Raw genomic sequence first — 19,206 nt, 5'->3', positions numbered from 1 at the left:
ATGCTCTGATTCCATTTGCTCATCGCTGTGATGTAATAATGAACAATTCTGGAACATAAGTGGAACATTCACAATCCTTAGATGAACACAGCTGCTGTAGTAAACCAGCTATCAGCTGTCTAAGCTGAAGAGCTAGCAAAACCCCATTAAATATAGCAAGAAATGAATGAACTGGAAGAGACAGCCACCTCCACCAAATTTCAAAGATGCAACATGGAGAGGAAAATGAGTGCTATGACCTGTACAATCTTTAACGAGTTACGTCTGGAGGGAAAACTCTGTGATGTGGTCATCAAAGTCAATGACATCGAGTTCAATGCCCACAAGAACATCCTTTGTGGATGCAGCTCATACTTCCAGTGAGTAGCTTCCCTCGGTTGGGATAGGTTGGGTTGGGATGTGCTGGCCAGACGACATTCCCATTCTGGCATCACTTGACCTTGAATGAGAATGCGAGAACATCGATGATTTATGGTATCTCTGGCTTGGTCCAACTCTCTGTAATTATAAGTTACTTTTTGGGGAGTCCTGAGAAACTTTGTTCAATTGCAATGTTGCAGTGAGATGAATATTGAGTCCTTGATGATGTTTCTATCTCCCTGTGTTATTATACCCCTGACCCTTGACCCACAGTGCTCTCTTCACAAGCGGCTGGAACAACGTCAAGAAGCGGGTCTACAGCATTCCTGGTGTGAACCCAGACATGATGCGCCTGATCATCGAGTATGCCTACACACGTTCTGTGCCTGTGACTGCAGAGAATGTAGAAGCGCTCCTGGCGACTGCAGACCAGTTCTGCGTCCTAGGGATTGTGAGAGCCTGCTGCGACTATCTGGAGGCCCAGCTCTGTCCGGCGAACTGCATCGGCATCTGGAAGTTTGTGGACTTCTACTTCTGCCCTGATCTGCGCCGCCGGGCCTACCTCTTCATCCTGCACCACTTTGAGATGGTGCGTTTCTCAGAGGAGTTCATGGAGCTCTCTCTGGCACAGCTCTGTGACATCATCGAGAAGGACGACCTGAATGTGAAGCAGGAGGATGTTGTGTTTGAGGCGGTCCTACGCTGGATCAACCACTCGCCTCAGGACCGCAAGGCCCACGTCTCTGTGCTGCTGCCCAAGGTGAGAGGTGAACAATAGTGTCAATGTTTTACTGTTGGATAACTTTTGTAAGTTTGAGTGTCATGCTAGTCAACTGCTAACCACACGTCTGTCTGTCTGTCTGTGTCTGTGTGCTTAGGTCCGCATGGCCTTGATGACAGCCGACTACTTCATGAACAACGTGAAGAACAATACCCTGGTGAAGGACAATGACGACTGCAAGCCTATCATCATCAGTGCACTGAAGGCCATGTACGACCTGAACATGAACGGGCCCTCCAACACTGACTTCCGCAACCCTCTGACCCGCCCACGCCTGCCTTATGCCATCCTATTGGCCATCGGTGGCTGGAGCGGTGGCAGCCCCACCAATGGCATTGAGGCGTATGATGCACGGGCTGACCGGTGGGTGAATGTGACCCGGGAGGAGGAGAGCCCTCGAGCCTACCATGGAGCCGCTTACCTCAATGGCTTTGTCTACTGTGTGGGTGGCTTTGACAGCGTTGACTACTTTAACAGTGTACGTAAGTTCAACCCCGTCACGCGGACCTGGCACCAGGTGGCCCCCATGCACTCGCGGCGCTGCTACGTCAGTGTGGCGGTGCTGGATGGCTGTATCTATGCCATGGGTGGCTTTGATGGCTACGTACGACTGAACACCGCTGAGTGCTATGAGCCTGAGACTAACCAGTGGACCCTGATTGCACCCATGCATGAGCAGAGGAGTGATGCCAGTGCTACCACACTACATGGCAAGGTGAGCGGAACAGAGGGACCTGGGAGGATAATGACGGATAATGACTTTGATTATAAAATGTTGGCATGATCTTTTCTCTAGGTGTACATCTGCGGTGGCTTTAATGGGAATGAGTGCTTGTTCACAGCAGAGAGCTACAGCCCCCAGACCAACCAGTGGACTCTGACCGCCCCCATGAGAAGCAGGCGCAGCGGTGTGGGGGTCATCGCCTATGCAGAGCAGGTCTATGCGGTGAGCAGAACATTCATATGCAGTACATGCACAATGCATTTCGACGCCTTATTCAGTAAGAGCTGAACGTTAAGAAAGATTTGACTCAAGTTTCCTCTGTCCTCTCCCAGGTGGGCGGCTTCGATGGGGCTAACCGCCTGCGTAGCGCTGAGGCCTACAACCCGCTGACCAACACATGGCGCACGGTGCCCACCATGTTCAACCCGCGCAGCAACTTTGGCATCGAGGTGGTGGACGACCTCCTGTTCGTGGTGGGGGGCTTCAACGGCTTCACCACTACCTTCAACGTGGAGTGCTATGACGAGAAAACAGAGGAGTGGTACGACGCCCATGACATGGGCATCTTCCGCAGTGCCCTCAGCTGCTGCGTGGTGCACGGGCTGCCCAACGTGGCCCAGTACGCTGCCCCCCGGGACTCCCTCCAGTCCCACCGGGAAGAGCTGAAGCTCTCCGCTTCCAACAGCATCCTGTCTGTGTGACGCCCCCTCGCCCCACCGTTACCCCTTCCTGCCCACCGTATCCCACCTACCACTGGCATTTACCATGCACAAATAAATCCACTACTGTATGTCCCAGAAGAAATCCCATATGCATATATACATTTCTATATTTCTTAATGCATCTGCAAGGGTGATTGTACTATTATTTTCCTACTGTGTTAGTAGAAGGGAAGATTGACTGTACTGAATGTGTTACTGTAATTGGCTCATGCCCAATGACTCTGTGCATAGCACATAGCACTATTTGATGTCCATGTGTATGTATGTAGCTTAGTTCCATAGAGAATGATAGAGGCCTCTAGTGGCCAAAAGACTGTTTTAGCATTGGCAGCAACATTGAGGGCTTCCAACATTTTAATGTCGTCAACTGGGTGGGGCTTCCAACTTTATTTGCTGATCCCTCATGGTCATCAGGAGCGATCAGCCAATTGTGAAGAAGAAAATGGACTTCAAAATGGAGATTGCCTCAATGACACTGCCCATGCTCTCACAGATGCCATAATGGGAACTATATAGGGATGCTTTCTCTATCATTCTCTATGCTTTGTAAAAAAGAAAATAAAAAAAGGGAGGTTGTCACTGTTGGAGGAGAAAATTCCACCCAAGAAAAAGACAGATGTTTATAGAGCTAGTCTTGAAAACTGCCCAATAATATTGGCCAAAATGTCATTCAGAATTTAGATAACCCCTTAGACAAGATAGATGGGAAACCAAGGTTGTATAAAAAAAAATACATTTTAATTGCAAGTGATGACATGAGCATTTTTGTTATTTTTTACATCCAATATATTGACACAATGCCAGACATGCAAAGCAAAATATATATTGCCGACATATGTCAATGATATTATTTGAAATGCTATGCAAGAGAAACAAAACTGAGGAAATACACTTGCATTGCATTCTCAAAATCATAGTGCTTTATGTTATAAATTAGCTTCAGGGATAGTGCTTATAACAATCAATGAACTCTTGAACTCAATGGCAACACATTCACCTTGATATGGTCATTCCGCTCAGTAACATAAGGATACCCTCTAGTCTATACCAGTGGGTCACAACCTCTTTTGGTTACCGTACCACCAACTGAATTTTGCTCTGCCCGGAGTACCCCTGAAGTACCCCCCCTCATGTGCATTTTACCACTAACCCTATGGACTCAGTCTTTTCAAGTACTCACTGTGGATAGGCCAAGTACCCCCAGGGGTCTTAGTACCCCTGGTTGGGAACCACTGGTCTATACATCTGACTGTCTTTGAGGGTGAGGAGAACATACAACAATGTGGCCGGATCTCAGATGAACACCTGAATAAGCCTGAGGTACAGCAACAGGGCTGCCTCACACTTCACATCACATTCATTTTGGACTACTACGCAAATCACTGTAGTGTACATATTTTCTCACATGGGAACAGAATAGATTATCGGCTGGAGTTGGAGTAAATGATAAATTAAAAGAAAACAAATACAAATTGGCCAAATATGACAGGTAAACCCACTCGGACATAAATATACTAACTGATTAAGGGGTAGACAAGTGCGCTACTAGGCATTCTTTACCGTACTCAGATACACACGTTATCAAGTCCTCCATCGGAACTAAACCCTCCAGCCATTAAACTCAATAAAACCAATGCAGACAAAAATAAAAAGAGAAACATTCACTCACAAACTCCCACCTAGGCCCTTCTACACAATGTTCCTGCCAACAGGAATGTGACGAGCAGAAGACTGAAGAATAATTCAACGGAATGGTTGATGGAATTTCAAAATGATCCATGGAATGTTACCATATTAAGACCGTTTCCTTAAGGGGCCTCCCAAGTGGTGCCGTGGTCTAAGGCACTGCATCGCAGTGCTAGCTGTGCCACTAGAGGTTCTGGGTTCGAGTCCAGGCTCTGTCGCAAGTTGTCCACTCTTGGACCGTAGATCAGATAATACATATGAATGAGACTATTCTCCTTCCATTCATGTTGAGCTACTGTATCAAAGCTATAATAACAACAAGCAGAGCCATTATGAAGCTAATATAAAGCACAGCAAAGCCATCAGGCATTGGTAAGGGTTTGGTCCGACTGACTGGCAGGACCAGTATCGCAATACTTTTTCCATGGAAAAAATGAAAACACTCCTGCATGTAAAATATTGTGTGCTATAGCTCGGAAAAATAAATGTGACTGTGGATGAAAACATTAAAATGTTTGTTTTCCTAAAGAAGTTAAATCCGCTTCGTGTTACGTTCACTTGCCACGACACTAACGAGTATCGCGATACTGGTATTGTCCCGACCCTACAGCTGGACAGAGTGTGTGTATGTAAGTGTGTGTGATATCTGCATGGAGAGACTGTCAGTGTCCTAATGGGATGTCCATAGAGAGCGACTGACTTCACTAAGCACATTGGATTGGAGGAATGTAGATTCTGCCGTACTTAAGTGTCACATTTCCTACATCATATAAGCATAAAAGGGGGGCACAAAATATTTATATATAATAAAAGTATACATATACAACTATATACTATATGCATGTATAAAAAGATAAACATCACCTGTGCCTGACGTACATACGTAGTGTAGTCCGATGTTGGTCACTGTACAACACTATTCACATTTGTAACATTCAGCCTGTCCTCCCCACATAGACAAACACCTGGCCAGCACAGGGTCACATCACTCCCACATCTCCCAGCCTTGAACACCATAGCCACCACTAACACCAATATCTCAACCTGATGATCTGGCACAGAGTTCTCTTGAAAAAGAACCAACATGAGAGCAACATAGGAGCCACTGCTCCAGCAGGTTATGGGTGGGGGTTGATGACGATGGCTGCCAGGGGATGTTTGGGGCTTGGAGCTGGACTGGGCTGCTCCCCCTCTGGGGTGGATGCGATGGACAGACAGGGGTTGAGATAGTTCAGCACTCGATCTGAGACTGCAGCTGCCTGCGCAAGGTGAGGGTGCGCCGGTGTAGCTGCTGCATCTGCTGCATGCGGTCCCGCTGGCGGGCCAGGTTCTGGGGCATGGGGTAGCGCTGGCAGCCGTACAGGAAGCGGTAGGGGATGCGTACGTGGCAGGCGGTGGCGCGGCAGCGCGGCTGGGGCATGGGCGGCAGCAGCATCCAGCGCTTCCTTTCGGCACAGTAGCGGTAGGCCTCTTTGCGGTACTGCTTGTCCACGTCGTCGCTGTTCTTCCAGCCGCCGATCACAAAGACGTCCTCGTCGAAGTGGCAGATGGCGGCGCCCTCGACGCTGGTGACCTCGGGCGGCAAGCTCTCCAGGATCTCGTCTGAGATGTGGGCGCTGATCTTCTGCTTGGCGGCCTCGTCCCGCACCGTGTAGCTCTTAGGGCAGCAGGAGGCCGTGTGGTAGAAGTTGGTGGGGGCCACGGCCATCTGGAACACACAGTAGTTGTCTATGAGCGGCAGGGAGTCCACGTCCTGCCACTGGCGGCTCTCTGTGTCGTAACGCGTGGTGACCGTCTTCAGCCCGTCCTCGTTGTCCGTGTCCACCGGCGTGCGCGCCGTCACGTACACGTAGCGGTCCTCCACGCTCACCGCCTTCACGTCCCGCAGGATCTTGGGCGCCGACTCCAGGTTGTGCCACTTGTCCGGCTCAGGCTCGTACACGCTCACGTCCTTGAAGCCGGGGCTGAAGTTGCCGTGGCCACCGATGCTATACAGGATGTCTTTGATACAGGTGAGACCAAAGGAGTGTTTACGTGTGGTCAGGTTGCTCACCTGTTCCCAGGTGTTGCGGTTGGGGTTGTAGCGCTCCACGGTCTTGGCGAAACCCGGTTCCATGGATCCCGCCACGTAGATGTGGGACTCTGTGGTGGCGATGGCGTGGCCATCCAGGTGGTTGTGGATGTGGGGCAGGTTAACCCAGCGGTCCTCGTAGATGAAGTAACCCACACATTCACTCAGGTAGTCACCCCCCTCAGACACCCCGCCCACCACCATGATAACGTCCATGTTCTGGCCGAAGCGCGGCTGGAAGGAGGCCATGTAGGACGACCAGAACTCCAGGTCAGCTGACTTGAGGTTCTCACAGCGGATGGCGTGGCTCTCCACGGCATCGGACACCAGGCGGAGACAGGCCTCGTTGGCAGCCACCAGTGCCTCGTTCTTCACCACGCGCGTCAGATAGGTGGGCTTAATCTGGGGTAGCCGGAGGAGACGGAACAACTCCTCAAAGTACCTCCCCCGCTGCTCTGTGTTCCTCTGGACCCACTTCACCACAGCCTCAAACAGCACCTCTTCCGCGTCCACGGTGATCTCCGCGTCAGACAGCCAGTCCCTCACCAGGTGGAAGGGCAGGGTGTAGAACTCTTCGTCCTGGATGACCTTGTGGAAATTGCGTTGGATCATGTCTGCGGCCCGCAGAGCCAGCTGGTCCAGGGTGTACATGTGGGCCAGGCTGTGCACCGCCACACAGTTGGCCAGGCTCAGCTTCTTCTTCAAGAACTCCCCACAGAACTCCTTCAGATGCAGCAGCAGGAACCTGCAGCCAACACACACAATCAATAACAGAACATGAGAACCAAACATTGGCAAGGCCATTGATGACACCCATGAACTCACCACACTCAAATTCAGGTTTGACAGGTTACAGGATGGTCAGTGCTATCCTGATCCATGGGACGTCCCGATCCTAAACCCTAACCTTGCCTAACCATTACCAATATGCTTCAGTGACACCTCCAGTAAGCCAAAACAACATTATGTCACTGAACTACATACAAATAATCAACTACTAGCAAGTGGCGATTAAATGGATTATGCACATTAAAAGGAACACTAATTAAATTGTAAACAAACCTGTCAGCAAGCTCTAACACTTCATGCACATTGCAGGTGCTCACACGTATTTCTCCCGTGTACATGTACTGAATGACACTCTCCACCGTCTCCGGGTCTGGTCCCAATTCAGCGCTCCACTCCTTCATCTCAACCCGACCCGACAGCGACTCGGAGAACTGCCCTCCCAGTAACGGCGTGAAATAGTCCGTAGCCGCGGCCAGCACAGAACGGTGAGCGGAAAACTCACAACTCTGAACATTCCCGGTTGCCGCCCCACTGCTGAAGGCCAGCGTCACGTCGCAGAACAATCCCTGCTTCCGCTGTTCGTTCTGCCGCCGAGACAGCTCTGTGCAGTGGGAGGAGGAGGTGAAATCCTCGGCCTCTTCCGTGTCCCCGTCCCCGACAAGGACGCTGGGCGTGCTGCTACCGCTACTACCCCGGCTAGAGTCGTCTGGGTTCGGGGGTGCAGCTGCCATTCTGGCCGTGGTTGTGAGAATTCGGAATTGCAGTAAACTCGTGTGGGAAAGAACACACACGCAGACACACATACACAAACTCAAAACACACACGGAATTACTGACATGCGCAGTGGACGCAGGGCGTTACTGCTCGGCGTGTGACGTAGAGCCCCTCCCACTCACTTGTGGCTGACAGGAGAAGCTTTTGTGCTTCTTCAACCTCAGCTTTCTCTGCCGAAGCAGGGTATCATCAATTCACCTTCTCTGAGTGGGTGTCTTTGAATGACCTGAATGGAAGCTACACATGGATGTTTCCATTCATTTCATGTGCTGGATGTTGTTTCATATAAGGGCAAGGTCAATACATATTCCCACTCTGTTACATATGTGAGTAGAATCACTTTGCCATGAATGTACAGAAATGACACCGCCCAGTGAACATAAAACAGGACTGAGGTCTGAAGAATAAGCTCTATAGTCATCCAGTAGACCCTCATATGCACTGGCTGTTTGAGAAAACAAAGATAGCTCCTAATAGGCCACTACATCCTCTGTTGTTATTCGATATGATATATGTATCGGTTTTAAAACCAAATGATTTCATAAACTGATGGATGGAACATGACACAGTGAAACAATTCAAATTATAGCACATTTATTTTATGATCCGCGACACCGGAAGAACCAGACAGAGCTGTGTTCCAACAGGTCATCTTTAATATACTCAGTCACACCATTCTGAAAATATATTACAACACATCTCTACAGAGGCACGTTCAGTTCACTAATCACATTAGGTCAAACAAATGGTGTTGACATGACGACACAAATAGTACAGACAGATACATCTTTACGAGAAATAGCCGGTCACAACGGAGCTAGTCTAGCTAGTAACGTTCAGATAAATAATGCTGCATTCTATGGTACCTTTGCCATCCTGGACACCGTCCCGTTTGGGACACAGGATGAGCTTCTCACTGTATTTACAGCCCAATGTGCTTGGTCAGCTGCATATCTTACGGTTTAAACACAACCGTTTCATGGGCATTTACAGTACATCAAAAAATGCTAATACTATCTATTACATTTATTTACTCGGCTGTTAAAACATCTATACATAAAGTTATAATCTATATAACTGTAAAGCAGTAGCTAGTATTATTGCACTACGGCTCACCCCTGATAGAAAGCGTATGATTTTAATATGGCACCGACACACTTAAGAGAGAGAACTGCACAGCGACACACAGGAAGTCTGTGATACACAGATACATGCTTGGTTTACGGAGAGAGATGATAGTGGGAGATTCAGTCTCATCAACGTACTTCACTGTAGGCATAGGTATAGTATAGAAGTTGTAGTAGTACTAGTAGCATTGGCAGTAAATAGGGAGACACTCATCTGTATCCCTACTGGTAATCTTGGGAAGAGAATTGCATTAACTGCACTCCCACACTATTAAGGGTCAACCAATGAATGAGCCTCTTTTCTCATTCTCTGCAGCTTGCTTGATCTCTCTAGCAGACTCAGACACCGTCTGAGTGCGGCTTCACAGTTTTGCAGGCCTTGCTATTATTAACGGGGTTGCAGCATGTTTGATCAGCCAACTGATTTTTAAAAACTGAAACTATTAATTTAAAAAGAGTTATTACTGTTGCAAAGACACATCTATAATAATATCAGTCCTCATTGTTGTTCTCCCACCACTTGGGGCTGACAGAACACAGTACAGGTGTGGGTGGAGGTTAGGGTACAGTGGTGGTCCATGGCATGGTTTCCGTGGTTACATGGACATGTGTTCGGGGAGAACGTAGGAGATGTCGTCCCAAGGGTGACGGTACAGACCCTGTTTCAGCCTCTTCTGGTCCAGGTAGTGTCCTGAGGGAGAAGTAGAAACGTACTTAAGGTTCCAATTTTAGCATTATCATATTGCGTATCCGCCGCTCCTTACACCATAGCCCCTTTTTCCATGACCATTTCTAGGGGTCAAACTTATCAGGGTCATGACCCATGACCCCCAACTCACCGATGAAGCCCATGCTCCGCCCCAGGACAAAGATTCCATTCAGCGCTCCGATCTCCACAAACTCATCAGCCTCGTCCCTGAGGGGGAAGACAAACACCAGGGGGCAATGGTGAGTTGATGCAAAACTGAATGTAGGCTAAGGCCAACAAAGGAACAGCCGGATGACCCAGACACAGTAGTATAGTTGCATTGTATAGAATGTATTTGACTGGAGTTAAATAGCATAGGATTTACCGTGTAAATCCACCACAGTTCCTGAGCAGGTCCACAAAGGCTACTCCGATGAAACCGTCCACATTCAGAATCAGGTTGGGTTTCTGAAACCGCAGCAGAGAGGAGAAGACATGGTTTAGAACAGATGATCTCAGTGGGGTGATCCAGGGTGCAGGAGAGGACGACAGGGTTAGTACCTTGGCGGTGGTGATCTTCTCTACATCCATGGCGTAGTCCAACAGCTGGGTGGAGGGGAAGGTCTTCTTCACAAAGTCCTTCAGGATCTGCACCCGCATGTCTGGGTTGTTGATCTGAAGCGCGCGCGACACACACACACACACACTAAAACATATGAAAGACACATGGCATCCAAACAGAGACACAGGGACGGTGCTCACCGACTTGACCCTGTGTCCAATACCCATGATCAGGTTGCCCTCCTTCTTCATCTTATTGACAAACTCCATGGGCAGCATGCCGCTGTCAAACGCCTTGCTGAACTGCTTGGCTGCAGCGTCCAGGGCCCCTCCGAACCGGTCCCCCTGGAAATCAGACACACACAAAAAGAAACACTCAGAGAGACACACTTCGACTACCAAAGCTCAATTAATTAATTATTTAAACAGAGGCATTGTCTCCAGGAGAGGCTACTGTGCTGGTTTGAGTGGGCCTAAGAATGTCGAGGTTGACTTGACTATGGTCTTACGATGGTGAGCAGGCCAGAAGTGAGGCTAGAGATGAGGTCTTTGCCAGCACGGGCACAGACAATGGTGTTGTGGGCACCGGAGACGGCAGGACCATGGTCAGCAGTCACCATCAGACACATCTCAATGAACTTGGCCGCATAACTGGGCAGCCTTGGGGCAAGGAGGAGGGAGGACACAGAGACATAGAATTGGAATCAAATTCAATTATGAGAGTGTATATTTAATGTTTTATGTGAACAATGGCAGTATTTGTATTATTGACTGTTTCCCGGTTTCATGGTTTGGGGGACAGAAGTGTACCTCCTCTGGAACCAGAGCAGTCCCAGGGTTCCTCCCAGGCCCATTTCCGACTTGAACACCTCAGTGATGGGCATTCCAGCGTAGATGAGCTCCTGGCCCCTCTCATCACAGATACTGGTCATAAAGGATGCTGGCTTACGGATCAGACCCAGCTCCTACAGCAGAGGGATAGAGAGAGGGGGAGAGGGAGGGAGAGAGTCACCACACCCTCCCATTGCTCTCCATCTGTTTCAGTTTAACACAGTCTGATGCGGTTCGTGAAGTTTGCCTTATATGGAAGTCAATAGCATTGTCTAGAGCCAATAAGAGATCCTGATTCAGCGCTAACTCATAGCTACTGTTTACAGGCCTCCTAGGCCATATAGAGTGTTCCTATCAGACCTTGTAGTCATGGCAGATAAGATTCACATTTTTGGTGACTTTAATATTCACATGGGAAAGTCCACAGAACCACTACAAAAAGGCTTTCGGAGCCATCATCTACTCAGTGGGTTTTGTCCAACATGTCTCCGGACCTACTCACTGCCACAGTCATACTCTGGACCTAGTTTTGTCCCGTGGAATACATATTGTGGATCTTAATGTTTTTCATCATAATCCTGGACTATCAGACCACCATTTTATTACGTTTGGTATCGCAAAAAAAAAAAATCTGCTCAGACCCCAAGCAAGGATCATCAATAGCCGTGGTATAAATTCTTGGACAACCCAAAGATTCCAAAATGCCCTTCCAGACTCCCTCCACCTACCCAAGGATGTTAGAGTACAAACATCGGTTACCCACCTAACTGAGGAACTAAATTTAACCTTGCGTAATACCCTACATGCAGTCGCACCCCTAAAAACAAAAAACATTTATCATAAGAAACTAGTGCCCTGGTATACAGAAAATACCCGAGCCCTGAAGCAAGCTTCCAGAAAATTGGAACGGAAATGGCGCTACACCAAACCGGAAGTCTTCTGACTAGCTTGGAAAGACAGTACCGTGCAGTATCAAAGAGCCCTCGCTGCTGCTCGATCATCTTATTTTTCCAACTAAATTGAGAAGAATAAGAACAATCCCAAATGTATTTTTGATACTATCGCAACGATAACTAAAAAGCAGCATTCTCCAAGAGAGGATGGCTTTCACTTCAGCAGTGATAAATTCATGAACTTCTTTGACAAAAAGATCATGATCATTAGAAAGCAAATTACGGACTTTTAAAATCTGCATATTTCTCTAAAGCTCAGTTGTCCTGAGTCTGCACAACACTGCCAGGACCTAGGATCAAAGGGAGACACTCAAGTTTTTTAATACAATATCTCTTGACACATTGATGAAAACAGTCTTGGCCTCTAAACCTTCAAGCTGCATACTGGACCCTATGCTTGGCCCTCCTACATTGAACAAAATAAACGGCTCCCTATCCACAGGATGTGTGCCAAACTCACTAAAATTGGCAGTAATAAAGCCTCTTAAAAAAACCTTGACCCAGAAAATATAAATAATAAAATAAATAAGCGGCCTATATCGAATCTCCCATTCCTCTCAATTTTTTGGGAAAAAGCTGTTGCGCAGCAACCTACTGCCTTCCTGAAGACAAACAGACTGGTTTTAGACCCCATCATAGCACTGAGACTGCAATCGTGAAGGTGATTAATGACCTTTTAATGGCGTTAGACCAAGGCACTGCATCTGTCCTCGTGCTCCTACACCTTAGTGCTGCTTTTGATACCATTCGTCACCAGATTCTTTTGGAGAGATTGGAAACCCAAATTGGTCTACACAGACAAGTTCTGGCCTGGTTTAAATCTTATCTGTCAGAAAGATATCAGTTTGTCTCTGTGAATGGTTTGTCTTCTAAGAAATCAACTGTACATGACGGTGTTCCTCAAGGTTCCGTTTTAGGACCACTAATTGTTTCACTATATATTTTACCTCTTGGTGATGTCATTCGGAAACAATGTTAACTTTCACTGCTATGTGGACGATACACAGCTGTACATTTAGATGAAACATGGCGAAGCCCCAAAATTGCCTCCCTGGAAGCCTGTGTTTCAGACATACAGTTGAAGTCATGTGTTTACATAACCTTAGGTTGGAGTCATTAAAACTAGTTTTTAACAACTATTCAAATTTCTTGTTAACAATCTATAGTTTTGGCAAGTCGGTTAGGACATCTACTTTGTGCATGACACAAGTCATTTTTCCAACAATTGTTTACAGCCAGATTATTTCACTTATAATTCGCTGTATCACAATTCCAGTGGGTCAGAAGTTTACATACACTTAGTTGACTGTGCCTTTAAACAGCTAGGAAAATTCCAGAAATTATGTCATGGCTTTAGAAGCTTCTGATAGGCTAATTGACATCATTTGAGTCAATTGGAGGTGTACCTGTGGATGTATGTCAAGGCCTACCTTCAAACTCTCTGCCTCTTTGCTTGACATCATGGGAAAATCAAAAGAAAATCAGCCAAGACCTCCACAAGTCTGGTTCATCCTTGGGAGCAATTTCCAAAAGCCTGAAGGTACCACGTTAATCTGTACAAACAATAGTGCGCAAGTATGAACACCATGGGACCACGCAGCCGTCATACCGCTCAGGAAGCAGACACGTTCTGTCTTGCAAGCCGAAGAACACAATCCCAACCGTGAAGCACGGAGGTGGCAGCATCATGTTGTGGGGTGCTTTGCTGCAGGAGGGTCTGGTGCACTTCACAAAATAGATGGCATCATGAGGAAGGGAAATGATGTGGATATATTGAAGCAACATCAAGACATCAGACAGGAAGTTAAAGCTTGGTCGCAAATGGGTCTTCCAAATGGACACTGACCCCAAGCATACTTCCAAAGTTGTGGCAAAATGGCTTAAGGACAACAAGGTCTTGGAGTGGCCATCACAAAGCCCTGACTTCAGTCCTATAGAAAATTTGTGGGCAGAACTGAAAAAGTGTGTGCGAGCAAGGAGGCCTACAAACCTGACTCAGATACACCAGCTCTGTCAGGAAGAATGGGCCAAAATTCACCCAACTTATTGTGGGAAGCTTGTGGAAGGCTTCCCGAAACATTTGACCCAAGTTAAACAATTTAAAGGCAATGCTACCAAATACTAATTGAGTGTATGTAAACTTCTGACCTACTGGGAATGTGATGAAAGAAATTAAAGCTGAAATAAATCACTCTTTCAAATATTATTCTGACATTTCACATTCTTAAAAATAAAGTGGTGATCCTAACTGACCTAAGACAGGCAATTTTAACTTGGATTAAATGTCAGGAATTGTGAAAAACTGAGTTGAAATGTATTTTGCTAAGGTGTATGTAAACTTCCGACTTCAACTGTAAGTGGATGGCGGCAAATCTTTTACTTTTAAACTCAGATAAAACAGAGATGCTAGTTCTAGGTCCCAAGAAACAAAGAGATCTTCTGTTGGATCTGACAATTAATCTTGATGGTTGTACAGTCGTCTCAAATAAAACTGAAGGACCTCTGCATTACTCTGGAGCCTGATCTCTCTTTTGAAGAACATATCAAGAATATTTCAAGGACAGCTTTTTTCCATCTTCGTAACATTGCAAAAATCTAAAACTTTCTTTCAAAAATGAAGCAGAAAAATGTATCCATGCTTTTGTCACTTCTAGATTAGACTTCTGCAAAGCTCTACTTTCCAGCTACCCGGATAAAGCACTAAACTTCAGTCAATGCTAAACACGGCTGCTAGAGTCTTGACTAGAACCAAAACATTTGATCATATTACTCCAGTGCTAGCCTCTCTACACTGGCTCCCTGTTAAGGCAATGGCTGATTTCAAGGTTTTACTGATAACCTACAAAGCATTAAATGGGTTTGCTCCTACCCATCTTTCCGATTTGGTCCTGCCGTACATACCTACACGTACGCTACGGTCACAAGACGCAGGCCTCCTTACTGTCCCTAGAATTTCTAAGCAAACATCTGGAGGCAGGGCTTTCTCCTATAGAGCTCCATTTTCATGGATTGGTCTGCCCATCCATGTGAGAGACACAGACTCGGTCTTGAAGGTTAAGTCTTTATTGAAGACTCATCTCTTCAGTAGGTCCTATGATTGAGTGTAGTCTGGCCCAGGGGTGTGAAGGTGAACAGAAAGGCACTGGAGCGACGAACCACCCTTGCTGTCTCTGCCTGGCCGGTTCCCCTCTCTCCACTGGGATTCTCTGCCTCTAACCCTATTACGGGGGCTGAGTCACTGGCTTACGGGTGCTCTTCCATGCCATCCCTAGGAGGGGTGCGTCACTTGAGTCACTGACGTAATCTTCCTGTCCTGGCTGGCGCCCCCCCTCGGGTTTGTGCCGTGGGGTAGATCTTTGTGGGCTAGTCAGGGGGCTAGGGTCAGTCTGTTATATCTGGAGTATTTCGCCTGTGTGAAGTGAATGAATTGATCTCTCTCTCTTACTCTCGTGAACTCAGAATGATCAGCTATGAAAAGCCAACTGACATTTACTCCTGAGGTGCTGACCTGTTGCACCCTCTACAACCACGGATTATTATTATCATCATCATCATCTGACCCAGATTTGGCACGGGTCCTCAGATCCTCAAAAGGTTCTACAGCTGCACCATAGAGAGCATCCAGACTGGTTGCATCACTTCCTGGTATGGCAACTGAGTGGCCTCCGACCGCAAGGTACTACAGAGGGAAGTGCGAACGGCCCAGGACATCACTGGGGCCAAGCTTCCTGCCATCCAGGACCTCTATACCAGGCGGTGTCAGAGGAAGGCCCTAAAAATTGTCAAAGACTCCAGCCACCCTAATCATAGACTGTTCTCTCTGCTACCACACGGCAAGCGGTACCAGAGCGCCAAGTCTAGGTCCAAGAGGCTTCTAAACAGCTTCTACCCCCAAGCCATAAGACTCCTGAACATCTAGTCAAATGGCTACCCAGACTATTTGCATTACACCCCATTACACGTTCCAGCCTTTCTAGAGAGTTTTTCCTAGCCACTGTGCTTCTACATCTGCATTGCTTGCTGTTTGGGGTTTTAGGCTGGGTTTCTGTACAGCACTTTGTGACATCGGCTGATGTAAAAAGGGCTTTATAAATACAATTGATTGATTGATTGATTGATTGAGACATGAGCCAGCGTGGCACTGACGTTGTCATTACTCACCCGAGCCCAGGAGTAGTCCATTGGCACCGTGGGAGGGGGCACCTCCATAGCTGGAACGATGACTCCTTTGCCAACAAGGTCATCATACACTGATCTGTACATGAGGATGGGAAACTTCAATTTCACAACAGTGCTTTTGTACATTTATTAAAACGGTCAATTTTACGTTGTGGCTTTGATGTATGTTTATCTAAATCATATCAGTGTGTGATTTTCTGCACTGACTTGATGACATCTCCCAGCTCGTCAAAGCTCTTGGGTACGAACGCGCCGGCCTCCTTCAGAGCCAGGTTCTTGGCCACGGCTGTCTCCGAGGCCTGGTTGGCACACGCTCCAGCATGACCAAACTGGACCTACAGGTGACATCATAGGAAACAGTCGCCAACCCCATAATCAGACCCTTTCTTCCAGTATGCCTACCCTGTAAGTCTCTGTGATATCAATCCAATGACCTTTAACCCCTCCCCCCCAAACTCACCTCTGAGGAGAACATGGTGGCACAGGTCCCGATGCACCAGCTCACCACAGGCTTGGTGATCCTGCCTGACTTGATGCCCTGGCAGATCCTATACTCCTCTGTGCCACCAATCTAGAAGGGAGACCAACAGTGCTTTTAAAAGGAAGTCCACACACACACACACACACACAATTGCAGAGGCGAGTATCCAAGCATGGAATTAATCTGGTCATACATGTTGTCGTTAATTAGCTACGCTTGATGAAAATAAATTAATTGTGTTAAAAGGATAAGCTTTATTTTTCTATGGTTAGTTTACACAGTGGAGGGGGCCATTAGCAGCAATGATGTAGATGTGTGTGTGTGTGTGTGTGTGTGTGTGTGTGTGTGTGTGTGTGTGTCTTTCAAATCCTCACCTCTCCCAGCATTACGATCATCTCTACCCCTGGGGTGTCCTGGTACCTCAGCACATGGTCTGTGTAGATTGAGCCTGGGTATCTAATGAAAAAAAGCAACATTAAATTATACACAGACATACATCAGTAATGTTATCCACCCCATTCACACACACAGCCACTCTCTAACCGGTCTCCTCCAATGGCCACTCCCTCGTAGACTCCGTCGGTGGTGCGGGAGATGATGTTGTTGAGCTCGTTGGACATGCCTCCGGAGCGGGACACGTAGGCCACACTGCCTGGACGGTACAGCTTAGAGGCCAGGATGTTATCCAGCATGCCCCCTGTGTTCCCGATCTTAAAACAGCCAGGCTTGATCCCTCCAACCTGGCCAAGCGCGTACACACAGAGTTAGAAAAGACACTCTACACCTTTAAAAAGCAGGCCTCACATACTGTAAGTGAGGGGTGTAGAGTAAGAGAGGCCTACCGTTGCCGGGCCGATGATAGTGATACCCTTCTCGTCCGCCCTCTTAATGATCTTCCTGGTCTGGGCTTCAGGGATGCCCTCGGCTATGATGGCGATGGTGTGGATCTGAAGGGGTGAGGATATGAAGTATTACAGTCGGTCAGATCTACTGCTCTCTCACCATTAGATGACACCCTCTGGGTGGCATGGAGGCACTACCAACCTGCGGGTACTGCATGGTCTCCATGGTGCTGTCGAAGGCAGAGCGGAGCGAGGCGAAGCTGATGAGCACGTCCACCTCCGGGTGTTTCTTCATGGCGTCGCCCATGTTCTTATAGACAGGCAACAGGATCTCCTTATGGCCCCAGTAGAACTTCTGCTTGTGGTCCCCACTGGAACACATAGACAGTCACAACGTTAAGTATCGAAAGATGAACCAGACAAATAGATAAGCACGTGTGAATGCGCACACACACACAGCTTGTTGTTATTTTCAACACCTCTCTGTGGTCTCGGGGCACGACAGTTAGAGTGGTATACAGGAAGTAGAGACAGGAAGAAAAGAAAGAGACACCTACGTGAATGGGTAGACCATGGCAGACACAGAGGGCTCATCCCTGGAGCAGGTGTAGTCAAAGTCCAGCATGCCCTGCACGGCCCGAGTCTGCATGCCCCACACGATGGACTTGGTCTGCTTGCTGAAGAGGGTTGACGCCTTGACTGCAGGGACAGGAACACACAGGGGACAAGGGAGGGAGAGGGGAAGGAGGAAAGATGGAGGGAGGGAGAGAGATGGAGGGGAAGGTTAACTACAAAATGCAAAGTCACTCAGGCAATGAACAGAGGTTTGGCATGCACACACACACGCACACACTCTGAGGGAGAAAAATAGCTTGATCTCCTTATTACCGCACCAGGAGAGAAAGGGCTTTTAACTCACTACAGAGAGGTACGAGCTTTAAAGAAGTCATATCCTGCTCTGCTAAGAGGTGTGATAGAGCAGGGCACACAACATCAACAGAAGACACATGGCAGGGCAAACAGTTACTAGACAGTGAAGGAACCGAACACTGACAGCCAGCCGCTGACTGAGACATCACAACCGACAGGAAACCACAGGTTAGTGAGACAGAAGCTGAACCCGCAACCATCCAAAACAACATGTTATCACTGTATATTTCTAGATGTCAGAAATCCCCCTCTAAGGACTACAAATGTGATCAGAAATGTAGTCGTCTATATGTCAATATTGTCTTAGTTGTTCCCATGGATGAAGCATTAGAACACCATAGAAATAAAAGCCACTTCTAGCACAGGCACATGAGAGAGGAGAGGACAGGAGCACAGCTCGAGGGCTTCACAGGGGGGCTAGGAGGAGAGCCATGTCCCAGGCCCACCCTAGTCAGTCTGTCTGACAGGGGAGTGTCCTACCTCCTGGACTGTCTGACGACGCCTGTCGCTCTGTGGCGCCACAACAATAAAAAAAAAAAAAAAAAAAAAAACAGAAACAATATAAATCAATATTATTACATTCAGAATTTGCGTAGATAATTCCCTCTGAAAGGGAAGGCTTTTCACAACAGATGCTGGGCTGATGTGGGCTGTGAGACCCCTAATGACCACCAGGGGGAGCTGGGACACAGAAACTCACATTTTAT

General features: G+C 47.6%; 3 protein-coding genes across 4 annotated transcripts in view; 1 reads left to right on the top strand and 2 right to left on the bottom strand.

Moving 5' to 3' along the window:
- Positions 1 to 102: 102 nt before the first annotated feature.
- Positions 103 to 3,152, top strand: LOC106607279 (kelch-like protein 10). The gene is made up of 5 exons (XM_014204085.2): positions 103 to 359; positions 634 to 1,120; positions 1,239 to 1,856; positions 1,938 to 2,087; positions 2,198 to 3,152. The coding sequence occupies exons 1-5, from the start codon at positions 163 to 165 to the stop codon at positions 2,564 to 2,566; spliced, it is 1,821 nt and encodes a 606-aa protein (XP_014059560.1). The 5' UTR covers positions 103 to 162; the 3' UTR covers positions 2,567 to 3,152.
- Positions 3,153 to 3,303: 151 nt separating this feature from the next.
- Positions 3,304 to 7,980, bottom strand: LOC106607278 (kelch-like protein 11). The gene is made up of 2 exons (XM_014204084.3): positions 7,407 to 7,980; positions 3,304 to 7,089 (listed from the first exon to the last, which is right to left on the bottom strand). Exons 1-2 carry the CDS (start codon positions 7,934 to 7,936, stop codon positions 5,505 to 5,507), a joined length of 2,115 nt encoding a protein of 704 aa, XP_014059559.1. The 5' UTR covers positions 7,937 to 7,980; the 3' UTR covers positions 3,304 to 5,504.
- Positions 7,981 to 8,484: 504 nt separating this feature from the next.
- LOC106607281 (ATP-citrate synthase) overlaps positions 8,485 to 19,206 on the bottom strand; it is a 32,377-nt gene continuing 21,655 nt past the window's right edge. Inside the window, exons 13-28 of one of the 2 annotated variants that reach the window (XM_014204090.3) lie at positions 18,980 to 19,009; positions 18,127 to 18,268; positions 17,772 to 17,940; positions 17,570 to 17,674; positions 17,271 to 17,467; positions 17,102 to 17,183; positions 16,707 to 16,817; positions 16,454 to 16,581; positions 16,229 to 16,322; positions 11,094 to 11,248; positions 10,793 to 10,943; positions 10,485 to 10,628; positions 10,284 to 10,397; positions 10,108 to 10,190; positions 9,874 to 9,950; positions 8,485 to 9,725 (exon numbers count right to left, since the gene is read on the bottom strand). In XM_014204090.3, coding sequence (XP_014059565.3) covers positions 9,631 to 9,725; positions 9,874 to 9,950; positions 10,108 to 10,190; positions 10,284 to 10,397; positions 10,485 to 10,628; positions 10,793 to 10,943; positions 11,094 to 11,248; positions 16,229 to 16,322; positions 16,454 to 16,581; positions 16,707 to 16,817; positions 17,102 to 17,183; positions 17,271 to 17,467; positions 17,570 to 17,674; positions 17,772 to 17,940; positions 18,127 to 18,268; positions 18,980 to 19,009 — 1,877 coding nt within the window. In that variant the 3' untranslated portion in view covers positions 8,485 to 9,630. The remainder of the gene's footprint in view (positions 9,726 to 9,873; positions 9,951 to 10,107; positions 10,191 to 10,283; positions 10,398 to 10,484; positions 10,629 to 10,792; positions 10,944 to 11,093; positions 11,249 to 16,228; positions 16,323 to 16,453; positions 16,582 to 16,706; positions 16,818 to 17,101; positions 17,184 to 17,270; positions 17,468 to 17,569; positions 17,675 to 17,771; positions 17,941 to 18,126; positions 18,269 to 18,979; positions 19,010 to 19,206) is intronic. The other variant, XM_045720594.2, reaches the window with a different exon arrangement.

This window comes from Salmo salar, chromosome 06, assembly GCF_965601325.2.
Source record: "Salmo salar chromosome 06, fSalSal1, whole genome shotgun sequence".
Classification (NCBI taxonomy): domain Eukaryota; kingdom Metazoa; phylum Chordata; class Actinopteri; order Salmoniformes; family Salmonidae; genus Salmo; species Salmo salar.
The sequence above is the reverse complement of the archived record's forward strand: the minus strand, read 5'-3'. Positions and strand labels throughout refer to the sequence as shown.